The sequence below is a fragment of the Micrasema longulum genome, unplaced genomic scaffold, assembly GCF_059751315.1.
Source record: "Micrasema longulum isolate JH-2025_06_02 unplaced genomic scaffold, ASM5975131v1 h1tg001218l, whole genome shotgun sequence".
Classification (NCBI taxonomy): domain Eukaryota; kingdom Metazoa; phylum Arthropoda; class Insecta; order Trichoptera; family Brachycentridae; genus Micrasema; species Micrasema longulum.
In genome coordinates this window covers 237,172-256,582 of record NW_028278405.1, presented here as the reverse complement: position 1 = coordinate 256,582, position 19,411 = coordinate 237,172, and the positions used below count along the sequence as shown (strand labels likewise).

General features: G+C 32.2%; 1 protein-coding gene across 3 annotated transcripts in view; it reads right to left on the bottom strand.

Annotated features, from left to right (window-relative positions):
* LOC148276431 (sodium-dependent nutrient amino acid transporter 1-like) overlaps window positions 1–19,411 on the bottom strand; it is an 86,709-nt gene that overhangs the window by 33,759 nt on the left and 33,539 nt on the right. For all 3 annotated transcript variants that reach the window (XM_088234280.1, XM_088234281.1, XM_088234279.1), the window contains 2 exons: window positions 10,844–11,057; window positions 6,555–6,825 (listed from right to left, as the gene is read on the bottom strand). In XM_088234280.1, the coding sequence (XP_088090406.1) occupies window positions 6,555–6,825; window positions 10,844–11,057 (485 nt within the window). The remainder of the gene's footprint in view (window positions 1–6,554; window positions 6,826–10,843; window positions 11,058–19,411) is intronic.

The window sequence follows — 19,411 nt, the reverse complement described above, 5'->3', positions numbered from 1 at the left end:
TTTCTCACGATAAAGGACATCTTATGAAGGAATCGGTTCGTTATTTCAGACAGATTTTTATTTTATAGTTAGCAGGAATATTCCAGTTTAAAAATCGTGACGGTTACTGAGTAGCTTTTAGATGTTAATAAAAAATCAACAAGACGCGTAAGTAATTTAATTTTCGCTAAATGATTTTAAGTTATATGTTTTTGTTCTAAATAAATTATAGAAAAAAACATTGTTTAATTGGTTTATTATATCTTGTGTTTCATATCTATTTCACACACTAATTTATTTGACGTATTAACGCTGCTTTGCTACAAGGACAAAAGCTGACTTTTTCTAGTTTTTTATTTTCTCTAGTAAAACGTTGTATAGTTGAAGTCCCTGATTTATGAATCTTGTTTGTCCTTGCCTTGTCTTTGAACTTTATATTTAGCACATTTCAGGCGGTTTTATTTTACGTGAATGTCTATTACTGTTTTTTGTCATATTTAATTTTCGTGTTCGTAAGTTCATTGAACATTATTTCTTTAACTTATTTGAGCGTTTCTAATTGATAAAGTTCAGGTATTTTCAATACAGTTTTGTGTTTTTATGTACTTTTCCTGTTGGATTTAAATATGGTTAGTCGTTTGTCAGTTTTCAAATTTTGTTTTGTTGGCGTTGTAATCTATCTATATCTCCTTGATTTCCTGTATCCCGTAATGTAATCATATAAAATATTAAGATTTAACGTAGGCTTAATACATCAATTTCACTATATCAGCATATGTTATGATTATTTTTATGAGATTTTTTCGTCTGAAAAATCCAATCATATACGACTACTCACTAAACGATGAAATTTTATCATCTGTGTCTAGTTTACGAGATTTAGGTATTTTTTTGACAGAAAACTTTCTTTTACAATTCATATTGAACATGTTATCAATAAATTCTTAAAACTCCTTGGATTTATAAACAAAAGCACAACTGACTTCGAAAATATCAATACCCTTAAAACTTTCTTCTATTCCCTAGTTCGCCCGCACCTAGAGTATTCCTTTATTATCTGGACTCCATACGAATATTATGATGTTCACATCAAAAATATTTAATCAGTTCAACATAGATTTTTAAGAAAGATAGACTGGAGGTTGGGCCTATCTAGAGACCAATATACGAAAAATAAGTTATAAACTACCTTAAATATATCTTCTCTTCAAGACCGTCGAAATAAATTCGACTTTCTAGTTCTATTTTAAAAAATTAACTCCCTCTTGCGTTTGAACTTCTGAGCTCAATAAAATTCAATATCCCAACTAGAAACCTCAGACAAAAATTATTCTTTCATACCAATAACCATAGAACTAACTATAGTTTTCATTTCTCTATGCCCAGAATTCTTAGGCCTGCCAACAAACATACCAGTCTTGATTTCTTTGAAAACAAGTTGTCTTCTTTCGTACGATCACTGAATAAAATTCAATTATAAATACCTCTCTTCCGCTTCCACTCCCACCAAGTCTACTATATACCATTGTGTCTTTCTACTTTCTTTTATTATGTTTTTTTATGTATAAATATGTCCATAAAAATTCCAATCGGGCGTATATATAAATAAGTATGTATCCAATGTTGAATCGCCAAACAGTTAGCGAACAAAAATATCTTCGATACAGCAGTTTAAAATGTATAACCACATAAACTTTATGTTCTCCTTAAGCACTCAGAAGTTTGGTGTTTCAAGGTTTAGTAAGTAATACCCGTAATATCAGTTGACATAAATAATTGCAAAATATCCGCCGCTGCTGACAACATTGTGGAAGTACAAGAAAAAATGTTGAAAATGTAAGTACTGAACAACGATAAGTATACATACATGAAAATAAAAACTATTTAAACTTAATTGCATTGCCCACACAACCTTAACTGTCAGCGCCCTTGAGGTGATTTTCACAAATACGGCGCTATATAAATTATCCAAATATATATAACCTGAAAACAATTATTATAATATTTTCAAACGGTTTTTTCTCGTGATTTCTCTAAGCCCTTCACCTAGTTTAATGAATACCTTTGGTTTTAAGAGATAAAAACAATTACCCCTATTAAACTGTCAATTGTAAAATGACGTAATCGTGTTAATTTAAATATCCGATAACCGATAACATTAAAAATGAAGTTTTATATCTGTCAAATTTACAGAACCGAGAAAAAGAAAGTTGACGATAAAATGTGTCAAAAAAGAAAATCTTAGAAAAGTTCCTATACATTTTGTCATTATTGAACAATTGGGGGTTAGCAAAGTAACGTCAAGATGTCAGACATCATATTCCGTGTCTCTGTATGGAGTTCCACTTCCCACTTGAGGGGGATGACGCGTGTATCTCCACTCGGATTGTACTAATGCATTTCCAGTTGGAATTTTCCACTAAAATGGCTCTAAGCTGTATTGTCGCAGAGTTATAGTGTCTGGAAAACTTTTAACGTAATGGTACTAAGAGCGCCATTTTATTTAAAAAGTGTTTATAAATCTATTGATTTGATTTAATTCATATTTTATTTTATTCTTACAAGGTACATTCTACATATATGTAAATACAATTTTTTTCTGTTATTTGTTCTTAAGATAGTACAAACATTATAATATTATTCTCAACTCTTGGATTTTGTTAGCAGGAAATTTAGTGACATGTTCACAGTTTAAACACTATATTGCTCACTTGTTCGTCCTCTTTTAGAATATAACTCCGTGATCTGGTATCCCTTCTATGCAGGCCGGATAAATCATATCGAATCGGCGCAACATTGTTTGCTAAGAAAAGTAGCATGGATGATTAGCTTCGAGAGGGGAGACTACACTTACGGAGAAATAGAGTCAATGTCAAAAATCTCAAGTCTAAAAAAACGTAGAAATTACATTGACTCCATATTTGTGTTTAATTGACTGAATGGCTTAATTGATGTACCAATGTTACTGGAACAAGTGGTATTCAATGTTCCGATCCGCCGGTTGTGAAATAATAACGTGCTGTTCCTTGATTAACACAGCACAAACTATGGCTTACATGCACCAATATCTCGATTGTGTCGTATTGTCAACTCGAGACAAGATCTGGACTTTTTTGGTATAAGTCTTTATTGATTAAAAAAATCACTAAGATAGACCGGATCTTGTCTTGAGGTAGTTTTTTTTTTGTCCCAGCTTTAGTTTTATTTATTTGTATTTTATTTAATTTGTACCTGTATTTATTATAAGAAATTGTATTTAGCATTGTTGAAATGGATTGCATAAGTCATTCAATAAATAAATGAATATATTAATATTAACTTATATCGTATTATCATTAAACTGTATATTAATCATCAACATTTCTAAACTATGTATCCACACTTGAAACTTTTGAAGCATTTTATCACAACACTAAGGTGATATCGAAAACGATTGCAGAAAACAAAACCTTTTCGATTTTGGGAAGAACCAAAAGATTGGTTGATAGGCTTCATGCAAAATAACCTATAACGCAATCACTGAACCCCACACCAACCACGGCAGCAGCACATTATCCTATCAAAACACGACAAATTTGAAACAAATTCACCCTATTAAATAAGAAATCATTATAAATAATCCCGAGTAAAAAACGGTAAAAGGGAAAGTCATAAAAATACTAAACTACTCCTTAGAACGGGTTATACTAGTGAGGAGGATTCTATGTCATGGCGGATCAAGAATACAGTTCTGTGTGAAATAGAACCAGAACCCCAAATGAGTGTTTTATGTGTACTTTTGGGTAGGGCTTCCAATCTCGGTATACCGAGATCCCATTTTACCGGGATCAAATTACTCGAAGCGAGATTGCGTGTGCGGGATCCTGCGGGATTTGCGGGATCAGGGAGCGGCATCGAGACGTCCTGCCACGAGCACGGGCGTTGTAATACTGACAACTGACAACTGACTGCAGCCGGTTGAAAATAATTAATTTTGTCCTAGATTAGTAAGATTCGTTAAAACTCAATATTTTATATCTTATTAAAACTATAAATAAAATATTCGCAGACAACTAAAACTTGGCGATGTGGGTATTATTCGGCGATTTATAATGACGATTATTTGGAAAAAATTGTGCATATTTTATTTGAAAATCATTTTATGTATTCCTAGGTTAAATTTTTACAAACTTGTTTGAATTCCGGTTCCATTAAAAAACATTAGATATTTGTGGAATAAAAAACGGCTACAAAAACTAGTCCTAAGTTACAGGTCAAACGGAATAATGCAAGAAAAAGCTTTACAGTTAGTCGCACGTGGTTGCTAAGTCCGTACCATTTGTTTTAATATGATAAATTCAATAAATCAGGATGATAAAATTATTACTGTGGAATCAACATCATAAGTAATGATTTTCATTACGTTCAGATGACGTATCATAATAGAGAAATATCTATTTTTTTACAATTTTAAATTTAAAAGGGTCTATGAAATATTTTCGAGTCAAACAAAGTTTTTGTACTTATTTGTGGCATATTTTTTTTAATTTCGCTGAAAACGGTTCACTGTATTGGCCACGCCCCTAATACGTCACTATTCGGTTATATTTTGAAATTTGTTTTTGACCGTTTAAATTAAAATAGAGCATCGTCACTAATCTTGACGCCACAATTGTCAAAGCCAAACATGTCGCGTTTTTGAAGACATATTTTAAACTATTTTTTTTTTTAATCATGTACAAAAACATTTCTCCAAAATATGCATATTGATTGTAAAAAAATCATCTACATGCATGTCACATATTTTTATCGGTGTTTGTAGTATGTGATATTTCCTTATTGAGCTACATTTTCTCAAAACGACCGTTTTTTTTTTCTAAATAACACATTTTTTATCATCGTCAGCAATCTTTTCTTCATTCTGTTTCTTTCATATTTTATACCTTTTTTTAATGATTAATCCTCAAAATATTATTCTGAAGAAATAGCTAAACATGCTTCGATCTTTAAAATAACCACAAAATATAAGTACCTACCTAATACACATTTAATGTAGAAATTAATTAATACAATAGAAGATCTTTTCAACGATAAAATCTTATACAAGTAAATTACACACACATATTTAAGATTTAGAACAGGAAATTCCTTGTTTGTCAAGACCAAAAACATAATATGTATTATTTCTTATAAAGTAATATTTAAAACAAATAAAAAAAATTCGCCATTTGCATTTTGCTGCTTTTGTAGGAAGCATAATTGGGTTGGGAAAGAGTTGAATTACTGAGACGACAGAATAACCTCGCTATATGGTAATAACTCTAATCTACTATCGTACGAGAGATTGAAATAATCAATCTAATAGCGTGCCACCGATAACAACAATAATCTCGTGTGATAATATTATCCTAAATACACTCATCAAGAGAGAAATAAACCTGCGCAAACAAATATGGTAGGCTCTCGCCTCACGCCCGCTCTAGAAGTTGAAGTCCAATAATCGAATCCACCAGAATCAGGTTCTCACATTATTTGACTGCCATTCAAGTTATGAAATACTTCTAAAAACATTATTATAACATAATGGAAATTTACAATTTAGTCAGTAAATTAATATTTCTTCGCGACATACACTAACATAAATGTCATCATCAAATAAAATGAAAAGCAAAGTACCAAGGTGCGAGCCTTTGCGTATTCTACACATTCATTACATTGCTTATCGCAATAGATAACGAAATTTTAATCATTGAGATGGCCATGCATTTTACAAAAAAAAAAACATAAAAAGTTATTTTATCTCACAAAAACTAGATCATTTGACTTTTTACCAAGTTCATGTATGCCATTTTAAACGAAATAATTCGATAGTCAAAAGGTGGTCCCTCGGGCAAATATGTGGTGAAACGATATATGATAGGTGCACAAATGTCGAGATCCGTGAACTATGTAAGGCTGAGACTTGCATTATCGACAGAATCAAGAAAGGGGTGCTGCGTTGGTTTGGACATGTAGAGCGAATGGACAACTAAAAGAATCTACGATGTGAATGTTGACGGATGCAGAAATCGAGGAAGACCGAGAAAGACATGGCACGATCAAGTCTATCAAATACTCGAAGATGGACATGTCAAGAGTAGGAATAATCGGCGTGCTTGCATGAGAAGATGTATGAATGTAGAGCAAGCAAGGTCTATGTGCAAAGACAGAGTTATATGGCGTTCTATCTTCTCTGCCTACCCCTACAGTGAAACGACGTGATGGTTTGTTCTTGTTGTTGTTTATAATTCATTTTAAGAGTAATTCGAATCGAAATATTTAAGAGAGCCCTTTTCTTACTGCTAAGATTTTAACTTCGACTAAAAAGAGCCACTCCTATCAGACTGCCTTCTCCGTCATCACTATATCACACATGGTGGCCTCCGTGGTGTAGTGGTTGACGCTTGACTCACGCGCGGAAGATTACGGGTTCCATTCTGGGTGAGTACACAAAAATTAAACACGAGTTTTGGGCTTTTATTAACCACTATAATTAGGCCTCCTAGCCTGTTAACAAAATAAAAATAAAATAATTTAAAAATAGACGGTTTTCCTACCTGGGGGTCCCATATCTTAGAGAAATCTGGGTTGATAAAGAATATGATTCCTTCCTTGGCTCCCGGGAGGGTGCAAGCCTTGACAAGAAGTACAAGCATGATGACGTAGGGGAAGAGGGCCAGGAAGTAGGCAGCCTTGCCCGAACTCTTGACTCCGCGAAGAAGCACCAGGTACACGGAGAGCCATGCCATCAGCAGGCAAAGAAGGAGCTTCCATTCAGGTACTCCGATGCCGTCGTTTATATCGGGGACTTCGCGGAGAACAACTCGTCTAAAAATTAACGCAACGAGTATTCAATCTGAATTCTAGTAGATACCTGATTACTAGTATATTTGAAAAAGCTATAAAAGCAATACGAGACCGGATCATCTGAATTTAGAACCATTATAAACGTTGCAATATTGGAGTTTGTCCAAATGTTTGTTGAAAAAAGACTGGATTTCACCTCCTCGGGAGTCATATAGATTAAAAAATTACAACAGGGATGGTGAATACCTTAAAGAAGCGAATATGGAAGTCTAGGCATTCACAGGGCCTATGACCTGTCATTGGCTGATTTAAGTGGCCACTTTACACACTGCAACATTCACCATGTTTGAACATCCATATTTCTTCAATTCTTCCATTTGTTGATTTTAGTGAAGTTAAAGAGCTGAAACCTGTATTGTTGTGAAGAGATTCATCTAACTGAATTATTTCACATACTATGAACCTGTAAATTTCTAGACTTCCAAATTCCCTTATTTAAGGTGTTCTCTGTCCCTGTTGTAATTTGTAAATTATAAAAGTAACAAAGTATGGATTTATAAACTTTTACTTGAATCAAAAATATTTTGACTGTGTCTAAATCCTTATGGAAAAATACATTATTTAACCCTAAAATTTTATAAATAGGTAGGTATCCAAACTCCTTTTAAAATTTATTAAATATGAGTGATAAAACATAGACATTATTAAGGTATTTCGATAAGGTCAGTAGATTAACAAAACAATACACCGAAAGAATCATTATTGATTTCTTAGTTAGGAATATTTTTTATCAGTAAATTATTTCAAATAAAAATATCAATAGCAAATGGCCTGATACTTTGATTCGCGAATGTATGTATGAATATACAGAACGTACACCGGCCGCGTTACGTATTATCTGTAAGCTTAGTCCACGAACAAATTATTGTTTGACTTATCATAAAACTGTTTGACTGACGCAATATCGAAAATACATAGCACATACTTTAATATTTTTTTATGATAAGCATTTAAGCCGATTGCGATTTTTTGAAAAATCTGTGCACAATCTGCGATTTTGATTGATTAAAGTTTTAGTGACTAAATCAGTTATCAACCAAAACAAAAATGGTAAAATTTGATCTAAGTTCAATTCAATTATCAACCGTATTACGGGAAGGTTGAGCACAGGATGCCTCGCTCTACCGAGAATTAAAACTACCACGGCCAAACATCATTATACTTGAATAGGACGGAAGCTTTTCAATAATTTACCACAAAATCTACGTCAAGAAATAAATTACGGATAATTTAAGGATAAATTAAAGAAAAGCTTCTTGACATAATTAACATTAACTGTATTTTTAAAAAGAGATGTATGTTTAATATGTGCCCGTGTTTACAAATTTTGTGTTTTTATTTAATTTTTTTTTTAGTGTTATATTTTCTCAATTTTTAAAATTGTTTAATTTTTTATTTAATTTATTATTTTGTTTTGCATTTTATGTTTTATTTTTATGTTATTTTGTAAACTTGCCAAACACAAGAGCTAGACTCTTTTTTGGCAAGTTCAACCTTAAGTGTTCCATTTTTCTACTGTTTATTGTATTGTTTATTTATGCTAATAAAGGTTTTGAAAAAAAAAAAAAAAAAAATTTAACGATAATATTTTAGTATATTAAATTAAGAAAATAAAAAACAGTGATTGGTTAAAAATATAAAATTTTTGGTATTTCAGATGTACAACCTAAACAAAAATATTGTTGATATAACCACTAAGGTAAAACTAAATAGAGATGCTTCATGAAACGATTATTTAAAATTACGTTCCGAAAAATGGGCATTGTCACGTGAACACTGACTTAGTAATAAAATAATTTGTTCAGATTTCGGTATACCTCAAGGAACAGTAATTGGACCTATTTTATTTATTATATATGTTAATAATATTTTTAATATACAATATATGAATGGTGATATTATTTCATATGCTGATGATACCGTACGCATTATAAGGGGATCTTCATGGGACGAAGTCAATTTAAAATCAAATATAGATTTTAATAAATTAAAAGAATGGTTCGATCACAATATTTTGTCTCTGAATACTGAAAAAACATATTACATCACTTTTACATTGAAAGAACAAATTATACCTCCTATAAATATTTGTATACACTCAACAAAATGCAATAAAGGATATCAGTTTCATAATGATAATTGCCTTTAAATTACTGAAAAAAATAGCATTAAATATTTAGGCATTATAATTGATAAAAATATAAAATGGAAGGAGCAAATAAATAATATTGTAAATAGAATGAGAAAACTTATATATGTATTTATTAGATTAAGGAATATATTAACCATTGAAAAATTAAAATTAATTTACTTTGCATTCGCCCAATCCATATTACAGTACCAGTTGATAAAATACAAAAATTAATTATAAAAGTTATTTTGAAAAAACCGTCTACTTTTCCCACTGTTCAATTATTTAAAAAAATAAGGTTTTAGATATAAAATTGCTACATAAAAAGAATTGTTTGCTTCAAATACATAAAGATAAAATAAATAGTAGTATTTCTAGGTCTCAAAACGTAAGTACGCGACCTAGAACAGGTGGTAATATCTTAATTCCTAAATTAAAAACAACTACTGCACAACATCATAATACTTACAGAGGAATATTTTTCTTTAATGAAATAAACAAAGATAATAAAAAGTACAGTCAGGAATACAATATATTTAAGAAAGAAGTAAAAAAATACATCTATAATTCTTCTTTATGTAACACTGATTGAAAACATCGTTAATGTTTTTTTTTGTAATTCAAACATGTAATTTTAAAAATATTATTGAGTAAAATGAAAAAATCTATTGTAGGACGTCACTCCATAATGGGGAGTACACAAGAATTGTTTATTTCTTTTACGTAATGGGAAACGTTAATGTAAATATATGTATTTGATTATTGTAAAAAATTGTATTTAGTTGTAATATTGTATTTTAATTTGTTTATTAATAAATAAAAAATAAAAAAATAAAAAAAACATTGCCGTGCAAAACGCGTAGTAGAGTAAAAAAGACTAACTGTCTATGCCAGTTTACTGTTAATTCATAGCTGTATGTCGCGCCTTTTTACCCTGCTTCATGTTTACTACAAGTTAGGTTCCGGAACTTAGGTTAAATGGAACACAAGACGGGTGCTTAGTGCTGTATCTGGTGTATACATACTCGTATATGACGTATATATTAACTAGCGGACCCGACAGACGATGTCCTGCCCAAACGTTGGCTTGCATGCTTGGAAAAAGACTTTTCATTAATAAGTAGGTACCTAGGTACTTGTTTATGGTTGAGTTTCAAAACATAAAACAATTCACTTTCACATATAGAATTCTTTTTGCAAATGTCAAACTCGGCTCTTATCACTAACAGGGGTGCACTTTATTCATGAATGCGATTTTCAAAAATTTATTGAATGTCTGTTAATATTATTTTAGTTTTTCCGAAAGTCCCGTAAAAAGAAATAAATGGGAAGAAATTATAAGGAATGTAAGGAAAGAATCTGATTAAGATCCATAAAAAAACGAATATTGTTTGTAAACATTCAAAAACGAACTTTTTTTAAACACAAAAAAACAACATCCTTCCATTTTTTTGTAGATGCTTTCTGGTCGAATGCAACCCTGGTAGGTCTATGAAAAAAATATTAATGCTGCTAACTTTTTTTTTACAGATTCGATTGAAAATTTTAACATCTACGAACACGCGCAGCGCAAAGATCTACATTTTGCTAAAAGACCGCACGCAAATCGGTTAATCCGTTTAGTAGGAGTTCAGTGAAATCACGCGTACAGAAGAATTATATATATAAAGATGGATATAACTTAAACTAGTTGAAGTATAAAATAAGAAAAATATTTTAAGGCATTGCCCAGTAGGTGAAATAATTCAGTCGTGTAAATCTCACCCACATCAATAAAGGTTTCAGCTCTTTTTAAATATAAATTGAACATAATCAATTAGGATTGTTATCATAATCAGTGTTACTCACTTGAAGTAGAGTTCGGAGGAGCTCTTGAGGCCAGTCAGGTTGGCCACCGAGCCGGAGTCTCCTGAGGGGTAGCAGTCGCTCCACGCCGCGTCACACACGGCCCACGGCAGCTCGGAGGAGAAGGAGCCGAACATGTAGTAGATAATGATGGCCATCAGAGACGCGTAGTACGTCATCACTGAAGTCACGGCGAGCGTCTGCCCCGCGCCAGTACCTGTGAGCAGTGCCGACACGCCTTAATGAAGATATTTTCATCATCGACATAATCGTATCCGTATTTAAACCCGACGGTGCAGCGTATCTCGATCATCTGTTACATGAGGTAAGGTGATCAGTCTTTTACTTCAGGCACAAGTCCAGGGACGGCGAAACATTAGTGTTAAACCACCTTTAAAACAAATATTTCACGTCAACCATTCCAGGAATCAAACCGGGTAGGTGAATGCGCAAACCGCTACACTACGAGACCGACTTGTCCCCACTCGAGGTCCTTCTTTGGGATTTTCACCTTACAGTAGCCACCAAGCCGAAAATATTCGTCTAAGACAGTCATTCCCAAATGGGTCTATATCAACTCCCAGGGTTGCTATTACGAACCACTCTCGCGGCACAAGAAAACAGTTTTTCTCATCTATTTTTTATGTAAATACACGAGATAATACGGCCGCGAGAGCGTTTGGAATACCAGCCCAGGGGTCTATTCCAACCTACAAGGGGTCAGTGAAAAAAAAATAAGGGGGCATGGTACGTAAATGGGGGTCCATGAGAGTGGATCACATCTAGGCAGGCCGTCACCAAGATTTTGGCTTCCCGTAAATGTAACAATCCACCTAGCATAGAACCTATATAGGTACTAAGGTTATTTTTTTATTACTATAGACATGTAAATTTTCTAACTGCACGGTTCATCCGGAAAGAAAGTGTCCATTCGAAAGTCATCTGTTGAGAAGAATTATACGTCATTATGAGTTAGCTGATTGTCGTGTGCGCTTCGTGGCGTTTGTTTAAAATGCCAAATAATATTGAAAATCACACCGCTTGTGAGAGTAATTCGTTTCCGTAAAGTAAAGAACATTAAACTAGTCCGTATTCTTCAACGGACCTTTGAGGGGTGCGAAAATCAACTCAAATCCTTAATCTCTCCTCCTTTCCTTTTTCCTCTTTCCTCTTTCCTCTTTTTTTCCTTTTTCCCATTGAGTAATAGTTTCGATTTAAGGTAATTTATAAACAAATACGTTTATTTCTATTTTTATATATCTTTAAATTTTTAATCTTTTTTTTTTCTATTGAATATGTTCTGTAACTTGAATAATAAAAATAAAACTTTTATTTTATTGGTTGGTTGGAAGAAATTGCCATTTGGCAATAAGCCCGCCAATGTACAAATAACATTATGTACAAAAAGTTAAATAAATAAATAAATAAATAAAAAAAAATCATGCGATAAGTGGTTCGATAAAAGGAGATTGGTGAGGCAGTTTAATGAAGACCATAATAATGTGCTCAATAACGAATAAATTTAGTGTCCATCTTTGACGAACCATTACATTACTAATCATTAAGTTATCAGATTTAAAAACATATTTAAAGTTGACGAATTTGCCAAAAAAATAAATAAAAGGAAAGCAAGGGGTCTACCCAAAACAGAAAAAATCGGCACGTGGTCTACGAGAAAAGGACGTTTGGGGACCCTTGCTTATTTTACACACAGAACTACATAATATATTATAATTCTTTATTTGCCTAGACGCCCTGAACACAGACAAGACAGAGATATACTAGTCTACCTGCTCTTTTTTATAAGTTTAGTTTTTTTCCTAATGATGCATCGATAAATTTACCAATTTATGGGCCTATTTTTGCTGTGTTTTTTTATATTTTTTTAATGTTTGCTATAATAATACGTTTTATTTATTACGTAGATTCTTTTAACCTTAAATAAATACACAAATATCTCTTTCGGAAGATGGATATTTTAACACAGATAAATGTTTTATTCGAAAGTATATATGATATTTTAGGCATTTACAGGCCTTATGACCTATCCAATGGCTAGTAAAAGTGGCTACTTTACACATTCTGTAACATTGCATATATGTAGAACCGTATAGACTTCTTCAATGAAGAAGTTCAGCGCTACCGAAAACCGGATACAAAAAATATTTTCTTTCGCGCGGTAAAAATTAGAGCATCTGATTGTACGGCGAAGTTTCTTGAAAATGTATGAAAAAAATAATAAAAAATATTTCAAAAATAACGTGAGAAAAGAGTGTTGTGAAAATTTTCGGTTTCCAGGGAGCTAACTCACCAATCCGGACAACTCACCGAAAAGAACTAGTGACGTCACTCGTGAAGTGATTAAAAACATCGTAGCGATGATAATACTGTACATAAAAAGTTTTTGGCTTGTTTTGATGGTGATTAAATGATTTTCAAAAATCCCCTGAACTTCCGCATTCTGGAATGGAAGTTCCGGGTTCTTTCCCATTGAGATTACAATAAATGAAGTCTCTGTGTTCTGTGCTGTACTTGATTGCCGTTGGGCTTCTTGGCCTTCTGAGACGTAAAAATAACTGTATTCATTTTACGACAAAAAAGTTGCGCTGTTTAGGCATATTATACCTTACAAACAAAACTACCGGCGTAAGTATAGCCCGTGAGCTCGCCAATACGTGACAGGTGACATTAACATAACCATAGAAAAACATAGCCGTTGAGCTCTCAGAAGTAAAGCAACGTGAATGCAGCAATGCTTGAACTACATGTCAATAATATTCTAATAATAAATAATATTATTTGGCCATGCACACCTTGGTTTAATTACTAATAGTATTTTATCGGTTAGGTAGGTGTATTTAAAAAAAATGTTGCGTACCTGAAAAAAGCACAAATAATTATGTTTTTGTAAATGATGTCAGTAGTGACACTCAGAGAGTGGCTTTGAATAAGAAATTCATGGCGTAGCCAAAATACTGTTATAAAAACGAGGATGTTTTTGTTGATTGACGTTAGCAGGCGCTACCCAGGGGCGACTTTGCGACGTGAGAAATTATTTAAAAAAAGAGATTCATGGCGTAGCCGAAATATTGTAATTAAAACGAGGATGTTTTTGTTGATTGGCGTTAGCAGGCGCTACCCAGGGGCGACTTTGTGGCGTGAGAAATTATTTAAAAAAAGAGATTTATGGCGTAGCCGAAATATTGTAATTAAAACGAGGATGTTTTTGTTGATTGACGTTAGCAGGCGCTACCCAGGGGCGATTTCATGACGTGATGAAATTATTAATTTAAATATTTTTTTTCATTTTACATAGCGTAGCCGAGATAAGAAATTGCGTGGTGTTTCGAAATTTAACCGTGTAGGTAGCCGCCTAGTTACAATATTATTTTTGTATTTGTATAACTCCTGTTTTATAATGTTTATGTATTTATCGCTATACGAATTAAACTAAAGATAGTTTTTATTTTTAATCGCTATCCGTTTTTTAAATTATGTTTGTAACACTCATTAATATTTATTTTTCAAGTATTCAATGTTATTTTTGCATTTTAATTAATATTGTTAATATAAAGCGTATTTTTATTTATTCGAATTTACTAGACTGTTTTTATTACAAAATGCATATTTCTCTATGTATTTTTCTGTTATAAACAATCTTTTAAAATAATACACATCAAATTTCCATTGTCTGTTGATTTTATTTGCAATCTTCTTTTTTTTTCGATGGTTAAAACTCTAGGAAATTCAAAGACAATAAAATTTTTACTGTCATATATTGGCGAGCTCACACGCTATACATGGCCCAAACTACTCTGTAATATAAAGGTTTTAAGTAATTAATGGGTTGTCCGTTTGCATGAGGGCTCAGGGCCCCGATTACAATGGAAAGTTAACAAAGTTATCTTCGACTGTCTATAAAGAATATCCGATATTTGTGTACGAAAATGAGTATATTTGCATAAACATTTGAAGTATCTTCGTCGGTAACTTATAATTGTTTAGAAGAAAAAAATGTATGCATATTCTGCTTTTCATACAAAAAACTTAATTTTATTTAGTATATAAAACTGAAGAAAAATGTTTTTTTATTTTTTATATAAGAGTTGCTTTATTATTTACCTTGCTTATAATATACTTAAAATTTATCTAAACTATTGGAATCAGGAGGAATATATTAATGTGGACTTATCAGGAACTTCTCGGCATTTGCTCACGTGGAGGGGAAACCACTTAAAACTCTTCAAGAGAAGCCAGCCTGTTGGCAGTAGTCAACAGGCCTTCCGTTCCAGAAGAAGATAAATGTTGGATTCCCATTGTAATCGGCCCTGGTCATAATAATTAAATTCGCCTTTAAACGCGGTACACTATGCACCATAAATGCGAATAGAAAAAATATAATTATCAATAATTTTACGTTTCCATAATGGGTTAAGTTATGAATATTACACATTCACCTTCTTAAAAATATAAATTTATCTTTGTTGACGTATCAATCATTGACGTCGATGTAAAACTATAGTAAAATTTTCATGAGCTTTAAGGCTGTAGCCTAATATAAAGAAAGGAAAATCGATGATTTTGAAATTTTAAAACATAGTTTAAAATAGTTGCAATAACTTAATTCAAACCTTTTTTAATACATTTAAGTTTTTTGTCTTTTATTTAGAAGAATATTTCGGTTTCTACAGCATGTTTATACTATTTTAATGTTTATTTAAACTAAACGATTATTAAAGGCAAAATTTAATCTAGAATTTAAGCAAAATATCTTCAAATTTGTGTAATTTAAGACGCTTTAATTTATTTTTAAACCGAATTTTTATTTTAATAACTTTTTTGTAGAATTTATTATCTTTAAATCGTTGGAACGAATTTTATTTAAAACCGTCGTCTTAACATGAGTACCAATGTACTTACCTAATTTCATTCTAAATTTCCGAAACACCTTAGAATATTAAAGACTTTAGCTGATGTTTATTTCAATAATTTTTTTGATGAACGCAACTTTGAAAGAGCGGCGTTTTAAAGTGACAAAATCGTATGATTTCCTTACTCTTTATCAGACTATAGCCTTAACCAACAATGCACGACTCTACACAATTATTTCATCCGGAAATTCATATCTAAATCACTATCGTGCGAATGACTTTTAAGCCTCTACAAGCTAATTTATGTGTATGCAACGTTTACGACGTAAACGCGTGCAATTAGGTAACAAAAGGAACACTAATAAATTTGAATTAGAAGATTATAATCATCACCCCATAAAGTGGCATAAAGATTACGGATGTCTCAATAATCACGATTCTGCTCGTGTGATAAAGCCAGAGCGACTTTTAACACCATTTAGATTTTGTCTAGTACTAGAAGAAATTGGGTTATAAAAACGTTTTATTGAGCGTTATTACATTCATCAAAATCACATCCATACCTAAACCTGACAGTGCATAGAGCATTGCAATAGTATGTGGGACTTCAAGTTCACCCTTCAAAACAATGGTTACTGTTGTTTGACCTACGATCATCCGGAAGACAGTGCTGAAGATGAATATTTGTACATTTCATGTATCAAAACGATAGATTATAAAACACCCAAATTACTGATGACAAATTGCTGACACGTACGAATATCGAATAGCTGACTGCCAAGGATATAGTATACGACCTTAAGACTCCACTAGGAAGTAAAGCGAACATTGGAAAATAACTATATGTATAAAAGTAGTAGCGCCCTTTGTTATTCGGTCAGTTCATACAGTCGATACTCAGTCAATCAATTACTCAAGTAAAACATTCACTCAGTTACTCTATCAGTCCAAAGCTCAGTCAGTAACGAGTGATTACACCGTTTGCTTCTTGAATGCACGCATTTGCAGTAGGAACTAGGAACACATCGACAGTACTGTTTAGTGAGGTTTTGTTAATTGTTTTGAGGATCCTTGGCAGAGGAGGAAAGAATCCAACGTTGAAAATTTCCCACAGCAAAAACAGCATAAACAGCATTGGTACGCAAGTTATGGTGATCTACATTACGGTTAATCTCAGCTGTTTTCTTGTTGTAAAGAAAGTTTAATATACCCGCGCAACTATTGACTGTAGGGGACTACTGACCCCTGCAGGTACACTTGGGCGAAGCGCAATCGGGTACCAGTCTAGAGACAAAGACATGACACAGTCAACAATACCAGGACCAGGTGGATTTATCAACAATGTTTTGAGTTTGTCGAAATTCTTGTAGACAAGAACTGTATTCAACTCTCTGGGAAGCTGTTAATATTAACATATTACAACAGAGGTGAAGAACATTTTAGAGAAGGTAATATAGAAATCTAGGCATCTACAGGGCTTATGATATGTCGTTGGGTGGTTTAAGTGGCTACTTTACACTAGGAGGAAGAAATGTAGATGGTAAAATTTGGGCAGAATGGTGAATGTTACACAGTGCGTAAAGTGGCCACTTAAACCAGCCAATTACAGGTCGTAAGCTCTGTGGATGCCCAGACTTTTATATTACCTTCTCTAAATTGTTCTTCATCTCTGTGGTAATATGTTAACGTAATGCAGTGTCAATTTCTAGCTACAGAATGATAACATTACAAACATTTTTTTTTTAATTTTTTTTTTTCACAATACATTTATTTAAAATTTATTGAGACACAAGTTTAACCCCATGGAACCATTTTTTTAACGACCCTAACTTCTCTAAGATTTAAAAAAACAATAATTTTTAAACACTTTTTAGATATCGTCATCATTTGTCCATTTCCCGCTTATTAGTTTTTAAAAAGTGAATGAAAAAAGTGAGTAAGTGACATGCATAAGTGACAGTCCCATCAGTTTTGTCAGTTCTGTTCGCTGTTCAATTGTCATTAATGTAATTATTTTACAAGGTAACAAACGTATATTCAAACGCATCCCTTTCGGAGAGAAATGACGTCACGAGTACGAAAGTACGAGGGCGTTTAAAATAAATTTGTGGCTGTAAAATGTATAAATATGCAATACCTACATTTTTCCCACTTACCTTTATTTATTTTTTCTAATTATTATACAGATTTATCTCAGCTTATCGCATACCCGTATCCACGGGCAATCGTAAAACTATTGTCGAGGTAAAGATAATTTCGAGATATTAGTACTTGTTTGCAGATTAGTTTCATCATTGTGTTCCGTTTTACATTTTGATACATGTACTCGTACATATAACGTGGCATTGGTAAAAGTCTACATTCAACGCTTAAATTACTTTTCAATCTGTACTTAAATAAGTTTAAATATGAAACAAAAACTGGAATTATAATAATTTGTGTGGGAAATACAGAGACAAACATAAAGTTTTTGTGGAAGAAGGAAATCAATTAATACATTAGTTATAATTATCCCATTTAACTGAAAACGCCAAAAAAAAGTATTTTGTTTTTTTAGGCCGTATAATAGCTTATATTTTAATATGCGTTTTTTGCTGAAATTGATATATATTTCCTCACTTTAAACAAATTTTTTTTAAATGCTAGAACTCTAATTAAAAATAATAATTATAATTTAATCTTACTGTACCTACCTAATATTTTATTGTTTTGAACACTTTAATACTGTAATTATTTTTTCTTGTTTGAAAGAAGAAAGATGGGAGGACTGATTCGTACGATGCTCCGTATTACTTCGTATGGATCCGCCGTCGAAAGGATTTTTAAGTCCGAGTAAACAAAAAACTATTTGTTTTATTTTTTTTACTGTTTCATTATTAAGTATTTTTTTTAAATTTTTTTTCGAGTGGAATGATGCGGAGTGGCTATTTCAATGTACGCTTTTTTTCTTATTTTTTTGACATTGTATTTAGTAATGTATAGAAAACTATAATTGGTCTATAATTTTGGTTTATTTGTAAATATTTATTTTCTTGCTGTAATGGCTGTTGTTTTCTTTTAATAAATAAAATAAGTCATAAACTGAATATACCTGGTATAATTCCATTTATTTATTTGACCAATTAGCGCTTTCAGCCTCTAATGAGCATCTTCAGACTAGTCATGAATAGAAATGAAATGTTTCTACCATATTATTATAGAATATAAAAGGGAAATTTTTAACCGGGCGAATAAATAATAAATGGATGACTGTTAATGAGATACTTAAATACTAAACCGAGTAGCGTTAAATTATGTTTGCGAAAAGTTAACTTTACTAGCGACAATTATGAATGACTAAACATTCGTAAAATGAGTTGTTAACAGTAGGAAACAGTTCATCTAAGCTAGCAACTAAAATTCCAAGTGCCAGAATTAAATAATAAATTAGGCCAAAAAAATACTAAGGGAGTGACTACATAACCGAAGTGCTTAAAAAAATCCCGTTTTGTGATATGTTAGGTTAGGTTAGGTTAGGTTAGGTTCTTAATGTGCTGTCGACTGAATACACCAATCAGTTATTTTATAAGTTGGTTTTAGGTTTTATTGTGAGTCTTTGGTTCATTGCTCAGCATGATATATGAAACACTTCGATTAGGATATATCCTATAGCTGCGTTATAACGCAGCAGTCTCGAAATAAAATATATGCCAAAAGTCGA